At 42.0% G+C, this 13,146-nt stretch overlaps 1 protein-coding gene across 2 annotated transcripts in view; it reads left to right on the top strand.

Moving 5' to 3' along the window:
- Nucleotides 1-13,146, top strand: part of gas7b (growth arrest-specific 7b) — a 68,142-nt gene that overhangs the window by 52,567 nt on the left and 2,429 nt on the right. For both annotated transcript variants that reach the window (XM_075457505.1, XM_075457506.1), the window contains 4 exons: nt 4,095-4,223; nt 4,714-4,837; nt 10,800-10,879; nt 10,971-11,069. In XM_075457505.1, coding sequence (XP_075313620.1) covers nt 4,095-4,223; nt 4,714-4,837; nt 10,800-10,879; nt 10,971-11,069 — 432 coding nt within the window. The remainder of the gene's footprint in view (nt 1-4,094; nt 4,224-4,713; nt 4,838-10,799; nt 10,880-10,970; nt 11,070-13,146) is intronic.

Genomic DNA, 13,146 nt, shown 5'->3' on the forward strand with positions numbered 1-13,146 from the left:
TGCTGTCACAATATGCGGTATGTGGATTAGGATTGTATTGCTGAAATATGCAAGGCCATCCCTGGGAAAGATGTTGTCTGGACAGGAGCACATGTATGTACCTTTCAGTACCGACGGAACCTTTCCAGATGTACACGTTGCCAGTTCCAGGCACTAATGCATCCCCATACCGTCAGAGATGCAAGCTTTTGAACTAGAAACAGATGAGTCTATGATTTCCAAAAACAATTCAAAATTTGGATCTGCCTGACCACAGAAAAGTTTTCCACTTTGCCTGTGTCCATTTAAAATGAGCTTTAGACCAGAAAGCATTTTTGGATCATGTTCACATATGGCTTCTTTTCTGCATGATGGAGCTTTGATTTACATTTATGGATGACACGTGAACTGTGTTCACAGACAACGGTTTCTAAGTGTTCTGAGTATTCCATGTAGTGATCTCCATGACAGAATAAATGTCTGTTTCACTGAGTTTCGGTTGTGTCCCTTGCGCACCAACATGTTTCCGGATTCATTTTTTGATAATATTATCTTAGATTTATATTCTACCCAAATTTACATTGTGAGGCATTATTCTGAAATTGCTTCACAATTTGTAGGCACTTTTTTTTTTCTGGAAGACTCTGCCTCTCTAAGGTGCTCTTTTTATGCCTATGTTTTTTTTTTAGCATCTCTTAATTTTCCAGCCTTTTGTTGCTCCCGTCTGAACTTTTTTGAGATGTGTTGCTGCTGTCAAAGTCTTAAATGAACTAATATTTTTCATGAAATAGTAACAAAAGTCTCAATTTTTCAGAATAGAAAACACTTTTGATGTTTTCTATACTGATTAAAAGTTTGGTTTGAGGTTTGCAAATCATTGCATTCTGTTTTTTCCATTTACATCTTACACGGTGTTCCAACTTTTTGGGGGATCTGTGTGTTTGTCCATCAATCAGTGAAAGAATACATGCGACATCATATCCCATTTATGGTTCATAATTACTGGGTCACAGACTCTGCTTTTATTAAGAACAGACACATTGTGTATAGGAAAGAATGGGACATAAATACTGTCACATCATCCTCTGATTTGTGAGCTGCCTTAAGTTCAGCATTCCTTCATCACTATTGGACCCAGAAGTGACCACATCAGGACAAGAAGGTGGAGATGGACGGTGGAACTTGACAGCTGAATGGACAAAAGTATAGAGTTCTCAGAGGATTATATAAACTTGGAAGCTCCTTGAAGGACAACATGCCATCATTGGCTTTTTCTCTGGTTTCACTGTCGCTGTGTACAGGGAGGCTGAGGTGATGTCAGGGCCAGCTGCTGAGTTGTAGACAAGCAAAAAAATCCCGTTCCGTGTTATATTCCTTTGTTGCACATTGGCACAATAAACCCAGCGCTTCACCCCTGTTTGCTTTGCTCAGGCGTTTAGAGGCTAACGTTAAGAGTTGTTGTTTATATGAGTGACTTTGTGCTGATGTATAAGAGTGGGGTTTTTTGTTGTTGTGTTTTTTGGTAAAGGCAGTCTGCACTATGCAGTTAGGTCACAGATGGTTCCTCTCATCCTTTTAAAGCTCCATTGAGGAGCTTTAAAAGCAGTCATGTGAACCCCAGTTGCTCACAGTTACTGTGGTGTGGACACAATAAAGAAGGCTTCCCCCTTTAGTTATACAATACTGTGCAGATGTCTTCCATCCCCTATTTCTTCATATATGATTAGGAAAACGTGGTTCTTTACTAAGTTATCTGTTATGTATAGACACAACGCTGAATTTTGAATGCTTGAATGATTCATAGGTCAGTGTGGCCTAACAAAGAAAAAAAAAACTAACTCCTCTGAAATGACCTTCAGAATCCATGGAGAACTGTTGTTCAAGACCACTTTAAAAGATTAGAAGAAAGTCTGGCTGCTTGGAAGCAAAATCTAAAGAAATGAGGGGTGGATCAAGACTTTTGCCCAGTGCTGTGTTCCTGTGGTCCAACAGCTTCTTATGTGTCTCTATTATCATTCAGTTGTGTAATTGTTTTAATTGGACCATCAGCACATTGATCATGGCATAAGAATGTAGTTAGCGAGACCAGAATAGATTTGTGGGAATTGTTTATTTAATCAGTGTTTGTTTCATAGAGGTTAAGGTTTTTTAAATGGACCTCATTGTGGCCGTCAGTAGTACTGCACAGTGAACCTCTCATCATTTATGATGAATGTCTCCTGGCCTGTAAACGTATGCTCTAGTGTTCGCAGTTATGTTATTGGACTGAGGTGATGTACAGTCAGGGGTCTGATATTGAAACCTGACATGATTCCGCTTCTCTGTACTGTGTCTGACCCCCTGCTCAGCTCATCTGCTCCGGGCAGCTGGTTTCCTTAAAATCTGACTGGGTTCATATATTGAGGGGAGTTGAGTTGGAATGCATGCACTCTAAAATGCATGTGCATCATCTGGATTCACAAGCTTTGTCTGGAGTGACGTTGAACAGATCCAGCAGAATCCAGCTGTCAGACGTATCTCTGGTTCTTAAAACAAGTTAAGCCATTTGTTCCAAAAAAACAACTTCAACTTAAATCATTCAGTTTTATGGGAAAATACCAGACAGCTGAAACTGCAGATGAGATTGCTGCTGTGATTCTTTGATTTTGTCCCAACCTCGAACCGTGTTGTCTCTCATCACTGAAACAATTGAATCCTTTAAATTAGCTCTCAAAGTGGATAACGAACCCAGAACAAGCTGGAACATTAACTCGGGTCCTAAATGTGCTGTCCCATGGTGGGATTGTTTGAAGGTTTTTGTTATTTTAACCCCGCTCAATGTGTACTTTTGGCCTTACAGGCTTTTACTCTCTGAATATGGTTACTTTTCTTTTTTTCTTTTCAGGCATGATTTCCCCAAAAGAGTAAAAGGTCACGGCAGTCTCATGATTTTTGACTCAAACAAACAGCCTTTAAATCTTGAAAAACAAGGATAGTTTCATACAGCATTACTGCCATAATCTGTGGAAAAAAAACACTTTAAGGGGGATATTGCTCCTAATTTGTTTTTCACATTCAATGACTTAAAGATGAAGCTGGAGAGCAGCATTGCAGCTGGACTGGTGGAGGAAATGGAGTCGGTGATGTTATGCTCCAGAGATGCACAGATGTGCGGCATTCTTCCAGGTTCTTGGAGGAGAAAGGAAGCATTTGAGTGGAAATGAACTTTGAATGATGGGTTTCAGTGCGACTGCAGGAAGGAGCTGCAGATCTCATTCATCACTGACAGCTGGGACAGAACACCACATTGCTTAATAGGATGATATAACCAGTGATGCGCCTGCTGCTTATATTCCAAACCAAAATGATCTTGTCATATTCTTGGAGATGGGAGTTGTGCTGTTATTTTAAACCTGATGAAAAGCAGGAAAAAAGCGTTAATAATGTAGGATTCTGGCTGTTTACTCTTTCAAGTCAAGCTATTTCTCATCTTAACTAGCTCGTTGTGAGAGGATGATGACATCATTTAGAAGAAACCTGAGGGGGAATGGAGCTAGTTAAGGTTTTTGGATTGTATGGATCAGCAGAGGGTGATTAACGTGATTGACCTTTATGAAGCATTTAAAATGTCAGGCTGCTGGCTCTGGAATATTGACCTAAATTTATCCAAAAAAAAGTTGTTGTGAACGTCACCCGACCCACTGTGAAAAAGTACCAGAGTGTGGGAATTGTGCAATTAACCCACAATGCACTGCAGCAGTAGCAGTTCAATTCAATTCAGTTCAGTTTTATTCATATAACACCACATCACAACAAATGTCCTCCTAATCCATTTATAATCTAATTCTTCATAATAGTCAAAATCCCATCAAATCAAATGTATTCAATTCTAAATTAGTCCACTTCATACAAAGCCAATTTTTGTAAAAAAAAAAAAGTTGCCTAGCGAAGCTTGCCAGCTTCAATGCTTTCTGCTCTAATAATACTGAGCAAAGGGTTGATGAAAAACAGTCCGACTCTATGATTCACTTCAACATGTTTAAGCAAATGTTTCATTCCAAGTCTCTGAAATTGTTTAACTCAGACTTTAAGAGGAAAATCTCATGTTTGTATTGTTTGTGTTATATCTTGTTCAGCTCCAGAGTGAAGTGGAGAAGCCTTTGCTGACTTTCCGGGAGAACTTTAAGAAGGACATGAAGAGGTTCGACCACCACATCGCCGACCTGCGGAAGCAGCTTGTTGGTCGCTACGCAGCTGTGGAGAAGGTAGAACAAACCCTGCAGTGGAGCCCAGCTCTCACAGTGCAAATGGCCACAGTAGGATTTTAGGAACCATCTCTCTGCGGATTGAAATTCCACATCTCTTCCATAACCAGACGGCTGTTTCTTGTCTAGTATTTTTTTCATTCGATAAAAAGCAATTGGCCGCAGCCTGAAGGCAGCTACAGATCTGTCTCACATCATCTATCATCAGAGCAGTTTTCGTCCTGAGAGGGAACCAAACCGTTTCTCTCAGATAAACTCGCCTGACGGGCAGTCGAGTCTTTAAAGCAGGACAGAAACTGAGATACTCAACAGTGGGTGTTACTGAGTTTGTCACATACTGAATTATCACTGTGATGGATGGAAACGGGCTGTAACATCATGATGTTCACAACTGTGAATGTTTATCACTTTAATTGGAATGATGTTTGTTTCATTGCTAAAAGAAAAAGTTTGCAGGCTTTGTCTCTGACCTCTGTCTTATCTGCGGCAGGCCCGGAAAGCTCTGGCTGACAGACAGAAAGAGCTGGAGTTAAAGACTCAGCAGCTGGAGATCAAACTCAGCAACAAGATAGAAGAGGACATCAAAAAGGCTCGCAGGAAATCCACACAAGCAGGTCAGAGGTCAAAGGGCAGGGTCACTCTGGGGTCATGGTTTCAATCAGGTGTTTGCTGTTTCAGTGCGGAGAGGGCACTATAATGCAAGCTCTGTGGGCCTCAGACCTCCGCTGACGCTGATTAATCTGAGCTGACTGCTATTTGTGTTGCTGCCAGAGAGGGTGCGTGATCTTTATTTTGAAGTTTTCAAGCCTCTACAGTTTTCTCAAGCAGAAAGAAAGAACATTTAACCAGCAGCAATGGAAACAAAACTGGCCACAAAGTTTTACAAACGAAACAAGAAAAATAAGATGTCTGTAGGCAGTCATGTCAGCAGTGAAGAAAAAAAAACAGCCACAACTGAGATATTCACCTTTTTCTTTTTTAATGATTCAATGTGTGGGTATTAGATGTTCAATAAATACTCAATAAAAATAACGGACATAACTGACATTCCCCCCCGTTGGCCACAGCAGGTCTTTATTTGCGACTTAGTGGGCTGCAATGGTTACTGTAGCGAGACGGGCAGTTAAACCAACCTCTGAGGACTGGCTGTCCACCGTCTGCCTGCTAAACTGACGTGATGTCCAAATGCATATGGAGGCCAGGTGTGGGCCTCTTTTCCGTGACCTCCAGTCCCAACCCGTTCCTTGGAAACTTAACGTCAATGTGGTGAGCCGACACGGCTGTCCATCTCACACCTCCAGATACCCACTTCTTCCTTATTCTCCTCCCTAATGATGGGGAGGAGATGGTGCAAAGCATTACCATTGTGGTCCGTTATAGACAGAAATTTTACATCGCAAAGAAAAAAAGATACTACATACCACGCTGTTGAGCCACCCAAAATCGTAGGTTTATTACATCTTGCTGTTAGTGCTGTTTAGAGTCCATGAATCTGAGATAGTTGTTGGGCAAGGAGAAACATAATCTCATTGGTTCAATAAAATATATATTTTTTGTCACGATGTGTGCGGAGTCGACCGGAATGTTCAGCCAATCCACTGAATCTAAACATGCTGTTAACCTGAAAGAGTCCATTAGATGTGCAGTGAAAGTGCTGTTTGGAACATGACGGTACTCTGTGGTGATCCTGTGTGTCTGGAGTTCTTCCTCCTGTCAGAGGACATCTGAGCAAGATGGACAAACTCTGCTGACAGCAGAATTTGATAAAAGCTGGATTCTAGATCAGGGCGGAACAGTGCAAATGGATCTTTTTAGTAAAGTTCAGAACTTTAAGAAAGGACCCTCCTTTTAGTTAATGGTGGACAAGATTTCATATCTTCAGCTGCTGTGGACACATTTCTGTTTACTGTGTGTACCGAAGGTCTCTGGTACAGAAACTTCTCTGAAAACTTTGGTCTTCAAGTGGAATCAAGCATACTGTGGTTTGATAAAGTAACACAACTAAACTTCACACACGTCACCTGCACTGTGGGTTTTGATATGTTCAGGCTTAGATCCCTGTAAATGGTTAACATTCTCCTCCAGTGTTTTTGGAGCCCGCAGTTTGGAGCGATCACTTGCCTGTGAACCAAGAAGCCGTGTTTGTCTTTTTCATATGAGTCATGAGCTTTATCAGTGCTGCAAGCCAGACTGGGATTTTTCACTTATTTATTTATTTTAACGTAGCGATGGCAGTTGGGGAAAGAAATAGAAAAGCTTTCTGCTCCACCCGTCTGCTTTCACACCAGACTGAGAAGCGTGGGTGTGAACCGACTCCGCTGCCCTCGGGGGGGGGGGGGGGGATACACTCACACACACACACTGCACATGCACATTGATAATCTGACTGCTGAAAATATCCATCCCATAAATTAATTTCAATTATCTTGAGTATTATAGATCTAAACGGAAGATCTGTTAAGTAAGTTGAAGAGTTCCAATTCTGTTTGGTTCCAATAATCCTCAAAGTGAGTTCTCAGAACCGGCGGGTGTGTGCAGCTCATCTGAAGTGACACTGATGCTTCAAACCAAAAGTCCTGAGTCACCATGCAGCTCAGCACAGGTATATTCATCCCATCTAAAGGTCATTACTGATGAATGCTTTGGTAGCCCACAGAAACACCAAACTGGTTATTTTAAGCGATTCTTTTCTAACTCCGTTAGGGAACATTTTCCCATAAGATAAAAGAGAAGTTTAGTGTTTTCTCTCAACTGCCTCATATCATTTCTTTATCAGCAACTCCGTCCAGATGAAGACATATTAAAGTGTTTCGTTAAATTCATTCGGAGCAGCGCTCTGCAACTTGTGCCAGTCTTTATCCCTGTTAATTGAAAAAGAAATCGCACCATTTAATTGTTAATTGGTCACTTCCCGCTCAGAGTGTTGAAAAAAAGAAAGTTTTTCCCGGGTATAGAGTTAGAGATGGAGAATCCTGGTGGGCTGAAAATGGATGCACAGTCCAGCTTGGTCTGGCGCATCCAATAATGGGAAGTTTTTCACCGTGTTGACAAAGACGCTTCAAGTAGCCACCAAAAATGTCCAAAGACAGAGTAACGTAGCGTTACAGCACCTAACAGAACTTTTTCTGGTGTATGTGTGTGTGTGTCTGTAAGTGTGTTTGTAAGTGCATGCGTGTGCGCGTGTGCATGTGTGTGTAAGTGCGTGTGTGTGTGTGTGAGTGCGTGCGTGTGTGTGTGTGTAAGTGCGTGCGTGTGTGTCTGTGTGTGTGTGTCTGTGTGTGTGTGTGTGTGCGTGTTTGTAAGTGCATGCGTTTGTGTGTAAGTGTGTGTGTAAGTGCGTGCGTGTGTGTAAGTGCGTGTGTGTATAAGTGCGTGTGTGTGTGTGTAAGTGTGTGCGTGCATGTGTGCAACGTAACGCACATTGCATATAAAACAGTTTCATAATGTCCAAGACAGCAGAAAATATTCTGAAAAATTGCAAACTTTCAAGAATTTGACCAAAATATTTTAAAACAAGACCAACTTATTTGCAATTCTATCCAAAACGGGACTAACTGAGGCTTCGTGTTTGAGGCGTAGATTTTAACGATAAGGTCGTAACTTTCTCTGATAAATAACATGGACGAATGCGCTGTTAGTCATGATGCAGGGCACTAAAATAAGTTGTGAGCGTGTTTCATCAGCATTTTTACAGGAATCATTCTCTTTCATTTATATCATATGCCAAGCAGAAGGAGAAATGATTACAGTTCTATTCTTTTCACCATTCTGACACTTTACAAACGGGACAGAACGTAGAACAAGAGTTTACTGGTTGTTACTTACCAATAACAACGATGATTCCAAGTCTTGTGTCATCCTGTGCTCTCTGAGTCCCCTTTCTTCTTGCCCGTACTCTGTATCACTTCTTCCTCGCTTCATCTGATAATGTTGCCTTGGGTCCCTTCGCCACAATGTTTTTTTTTTATCCCCTAACTTTATTTGCATTGACAACAGTGGTGTCTTCTTCTTCTCATTCTTTTTAAAATGTCTTTATTGCAGCAAAGGTGTGTTGTTTGTTGAGTCTCTTCCAAAGATTTTTGAATTTGATGACTTTTTACACATACTTTCCACTTGTTTACAGTGAGGTTAGTGAGTCTGTTTGCTTTGTGGAACCAAAAGCTCCAACACTGACACACTGAACTGTTTCCGAAGACATGTGACTGAACATACGCAAGACATTTTCTGACTTATTGCTTCAGTTGTACTTCTGTTTTTTGTTGGGAACTTGGATCTGTGATTTTTTATTTTTTTTAATCCTGAAACTCAAAGAAATGAAGCCTTGTTGGGCACTACTTTCAGCTGCAGAATAATGCAAACTTGCTGCTCCAGAGAGCGACTGCACACCGTCTCCGCTCCTCGCGAATTGAAAGAAACTTGCAGCAGATTTGATAGATATCGAACAACGAGCTTCCAAAAACAGTGAAAACACGTTCAAGAGGCGGAGGAAAAGTAGCACCAGCAGCAGCGTGTTGTTGTTGATAGGTGTGCGACCTGAGGGGAAGGGACTGGCTAAGAATAAACAGATGTAAACTCTCAGCCAAAGCGTGATGTCATGAGTCAACCAGGCACGACCGCATGCTGTCACACACCAGTACGAATGCTCTATCCACACACACACACACACACACACACACACACACACACACACACACACAAACAAACAAAGCTGCCCCTGCTCCCTGCTGCTTATGCAACCGGGGGGGGGGGGGGACAAAAGAAAAACCAGCAGCAGTTGTTGACGATGCTCGTGGTGTACGGCCGCCACTGATGACTGCAGGGAGGAGACTGATGCCAAAGCAACTAAAACACGGCATCTGTTTGCTCATAACAAAGTCTCATTATCCCGGCGTGTCCTGGTGGATTATACGCAGCCATTATGTCTCCTTTCACCAGGTTTTCTTTACAGTCCGTGTCCATTGAAGATTGCGATCACCCTTTTATGATACTCATTAGTATCACTTTTGATTTTGATCAAGTTTCTAGACATATTAAGAGCAAAGGCAGCAGCTCCTCTTGAGTTTTTTTTTTTTTTCCGTCTATTTATAGAAGCACATTCTGAGCTGACCTGCGAGTTGGCCCTGTTTACCGCACACTGTGCTGCCGAAGCAAACACGCACACTTTGATGTGCAGGAACATGGAATTAACCTTCAGTTCATGTCATTTCTTCTAGTTCACCCTGCCCGGCTAGGAACTTTTAGTTACCAAAAACTACCAAACATGCACGTCAGAGTTTTTAGTAACTGTGTGTAAATTAAGGTTCGAGATGTTTGCAGTGAAAAAACACCCTGTTTCAGCTCAAAGGTTTCATGTATCAGGACATAATAAAAAAATCATCTTGTCCTCAGCAGATTTAAAAATGAGGTGAATACAACATCACACAAACAAAAACTAAGATGTGTGAGGAAAACTAAGCCCACCTTTGCTGCTTCCATAGGAGTTAAAAAAAGAAATAGCAGGCAAGTGCTCATAACATGTTTTTAATTAATTGATTATCATCAAGCATCAGAACCTCCATGAAAGTAGAAGTTTTAGCGTGTTCTAGACAGTTTACAATCTTTACAATCTCCAAGATTGTACAATCTCACCTCCCCCCCCCAAGGTCAGACCGTGCAATGCTCAGAGAAACTACAAAAAAACCCCAAAGAGCTACATCTCAGACTCTACAGGCCTCAGTCAGCATGTTCAATGTTAAAGTTCATGACAGCACAGTTAGAAGAAGACTGAAAAAGTGTGGCGTGTTTGGAAAAGCCTCTTCTCTCTGAAAAGAACATGGCAGCACAGCTCAGGTTTGTAAAGCCACATCTGAACAAGCCAAAAGACTTCTGAGGTAAAGTGGAGATGTTTGGTCATAATGCACGGCAGCATGTTGGGTAAAAAACCAAACGCAGCATTTCAGCACTGCCTCCGCTTTTTGGGTCACTTTTTGTTAAATACAGAATGACCTAATTCTAAGACCTGGTAAGGACCAAATGTTTTTTATTTATTTAATTTTTTGTTGCATAGCCTCAGAAGTCATCTAAGTCGTCTTTCACACGTGACTGTAGAATATTACTATTTGATGGAAAGTGGGGTTTAACTTCTTTGGGACATTCAAAGGACCAGCAACATAACACACAGGCGCAATGTTTGTTCTGGATTCTTTTGAGCTCCCTCAACGCTGTCCTCAGGCATGTCGGAGCCACGCATTCAAAAGAAGAATGACTTTAAACTAACACGGCAGTTGTATCAGCAGAAACTGAAGCCAGAAGAACGGAACGATCAGCATCGTTTCCTCTCTCTTCTAATCTCCGTCAGCAGGATGCAAGCGACAACTTAATGTAAGAAAGGATTCCCATTCTTTCCGTCATTGCTCATGCTGTCACAGTGAAATGACACGATGATCATCTGCGCCGCTTGGGGTAGCCACTGAGTTTGGTCGTGTTGAGCATGTGAACATGTGTGTTGCTGCGCCACCTGCTGGAGTCATTGTGTGTTACAGTCCTGTCAGTGAAGGGGAAGCCTCTGAGCACCGTGTTTTTGTTTTATTGTGACAGGAGACGATCTGATGCGCTGCGTCGACCTTTATAATCAGTCCCAGTCCAAGTGGTTTGAGGAGATGGTGACCACCAGCCTGGTGAGAACACGCGTGTGCTGCTGTGTGCATGAGTGAGAGGCGTGTCCGGTTCAGATTTCCAGCACGCACGACTCACTGCTGTCCTCCACAGGAGCTGGAGAGGCTGGAGGTGGAGCGGGTGGAGATGATCAGACAGCATCTGTGCCAGTACACAACCCTTCGGCATGAGACGGACATGTTCAACCAAAGTGTAAGTGCAACTTCAACTCACTATCAGGGGATCGGCCAACGCCTCGCACAGCTGGAGCGGCCTCCTGCTGAGCAGTGTTGCCTCTGGTCAGATATTCAATTCAATTCATTTTTATTTCTATAGCGCCAAATACAACAAATGTCATATCAAGGCACTTAAATAGTATAGTTCAATTCAAGCCAATTGGAATTCAATTAATTGTAATCATAATTATTCATAAAATAATCCAATTCGTTCATATAGAGCCAATTCAAAAACAATTTCCTAGCTAAGGAAACCAACAGATTGCACCGAAACTTTTTTATTTTTTTATTTTTTTATATCACAAAGCAACACTGTGACAAGACAACTCTTAGGACTTCTTTAGCTGTGGCTCAAAATGTAAGTTAAAATGGCCTGAGTGCAACTTACGACATGCTTAATGACAGATCAGGATCTCTTTGTTACTCTCTATCCCTTTTCGCACATGATACATAACATTAGTGGCTTTATCAATCTGTTAAAGCGCTGGCATGTCAGCGGGGTAAAGTATGATCGTCCCTTTGGAGTCACAGTTTTCTGACAACATGTCATGTTGCAATAAGAAGTCATGTAAGCGTGCCAAAAGGTTGCGTGAAATGTGGATGGAAGCAGCTGAAAATAGGACTTTTCTTCGTGTTTAAACAGTAGGTGTTATAGTGTGAGCCTCCCCACAGATGAAGTTAAAGAAAAATGCTGCACTCTCCAACCTTTTTGCTTCGATTTCCTGAATTCCCCCATTCCTATACAGTAGCCTGCTTGACATATTGAAACTAAGCTTAATACACAAATGGTCTGTTTTAAGGGGAGTAACAGTTTCTGACTTTTTCACAGCATCTGATTCCCCAAAAATATTTGATCTATCCTCCTGAGCGTCCTGAAAAGGGGTTGGAGCCCCCCTGAGGAGGCCCGCCTCTCAGATTTTGTACTGAATCACTGTAACTGAATAACTGATAGTCTGTGATTTCTTAATAGACTGTATTTCAGTATTTGAACTGTCTGCCTCGGTTTGCTGGTAAAAACAGAGTAGATGAGTTTGAAATCCCTTTCTGAACCAGGAGTTGGATTATCAGGGACCTCAAGAAGTATTCAATCTTCTGAGAATATTATCCAAATCTTAGTGTAAATCATCATTTAATGAGAGAGAAAGGTGCTCTTTCAGCTCAATGGTACGGCTGCTTTAAAGGTGCAGTGTGTCGGGTGTTGGGACACCTGGCGTCACGAATGGCATCCAACTGTATATCCCCTCAAACTACAGTAGCCACACAATGTTTGTTTTGTCCCTTTTGAGCTACTGTAGGTTAATGGCATGACAACATTGGGAAGGAGCAAAGAGGAGGACCAGCAGCGTCTTTGGAAATAAATTGTTTGTCCCAAGCTGCACCAGAGGTCCGTTTCACGTAGCAGGTTTAGTGAAAACTCTAAGTTGGTTAACCCCGAGAAAGAGGGGTAACTCTAGCCTGTTTCACAAAGAGAGGTAACTTAACCTCTCGGTCAGTTACCGTAGTAACAGACTCTCTGAACCTAACCTGGTCGGGACCAGGTTTTATTCAAGAAACCTCGAGTTTCTTTCTGTCTCCGCCCTCTTTCAGCCACACACGCCATTTGATTTCCTCATTCATTCAGTCAGCAGAGCGAGTTCTTCTACTTCCAGAAGTCCATTAGGCACAGTAGGAGGCGACTTTTTTCACGAACATGTCCTTTTGACAACGATCCCGTGGATGAAGGTGCAGCATTATTGCGCAGAGAAATAAATATTCGTCGGAGATGGTTATCAGACCGCGCACAGATTTTTGCATTTACAGACAATTATCTTTTTGAGCGGCACCATCAGAATGTGTTGGGACAAAAGAAAAAAAAGACATAAAAGACAAATAAATATTTGTATGAATAGGCTTAAAAAAGATATCTATAGGCCTATTATATTTTATAAAGGCACTCGTGTCTTGGGGGTGGATTCCCTCCGGGGATTCCCTCAGCCACTGCCTTTCCGTTAGAGGTGGTGGTGCTGGGCAGCACCGGTTTTACGGGCATCTGCCTTCTTTCTGTTGGCTCAGTA

This window comes from Odontesthes bonariensis, chromosome 23, assembly GCF_027942865.1.
Source record: "Odontesthes bonariensis isolate fOdoBon6 chromosome 23, fOdoBon6.hap1, whole genome shotgun sequence".
Classification (NCBI taxonomy): domain Eukaryota; kingdom Metazoa; phylum Chordata; class Actinopteri; order Atheriniformes; family Atherinopsidae; genus Odontesthes; species Odontesthes bonariensis.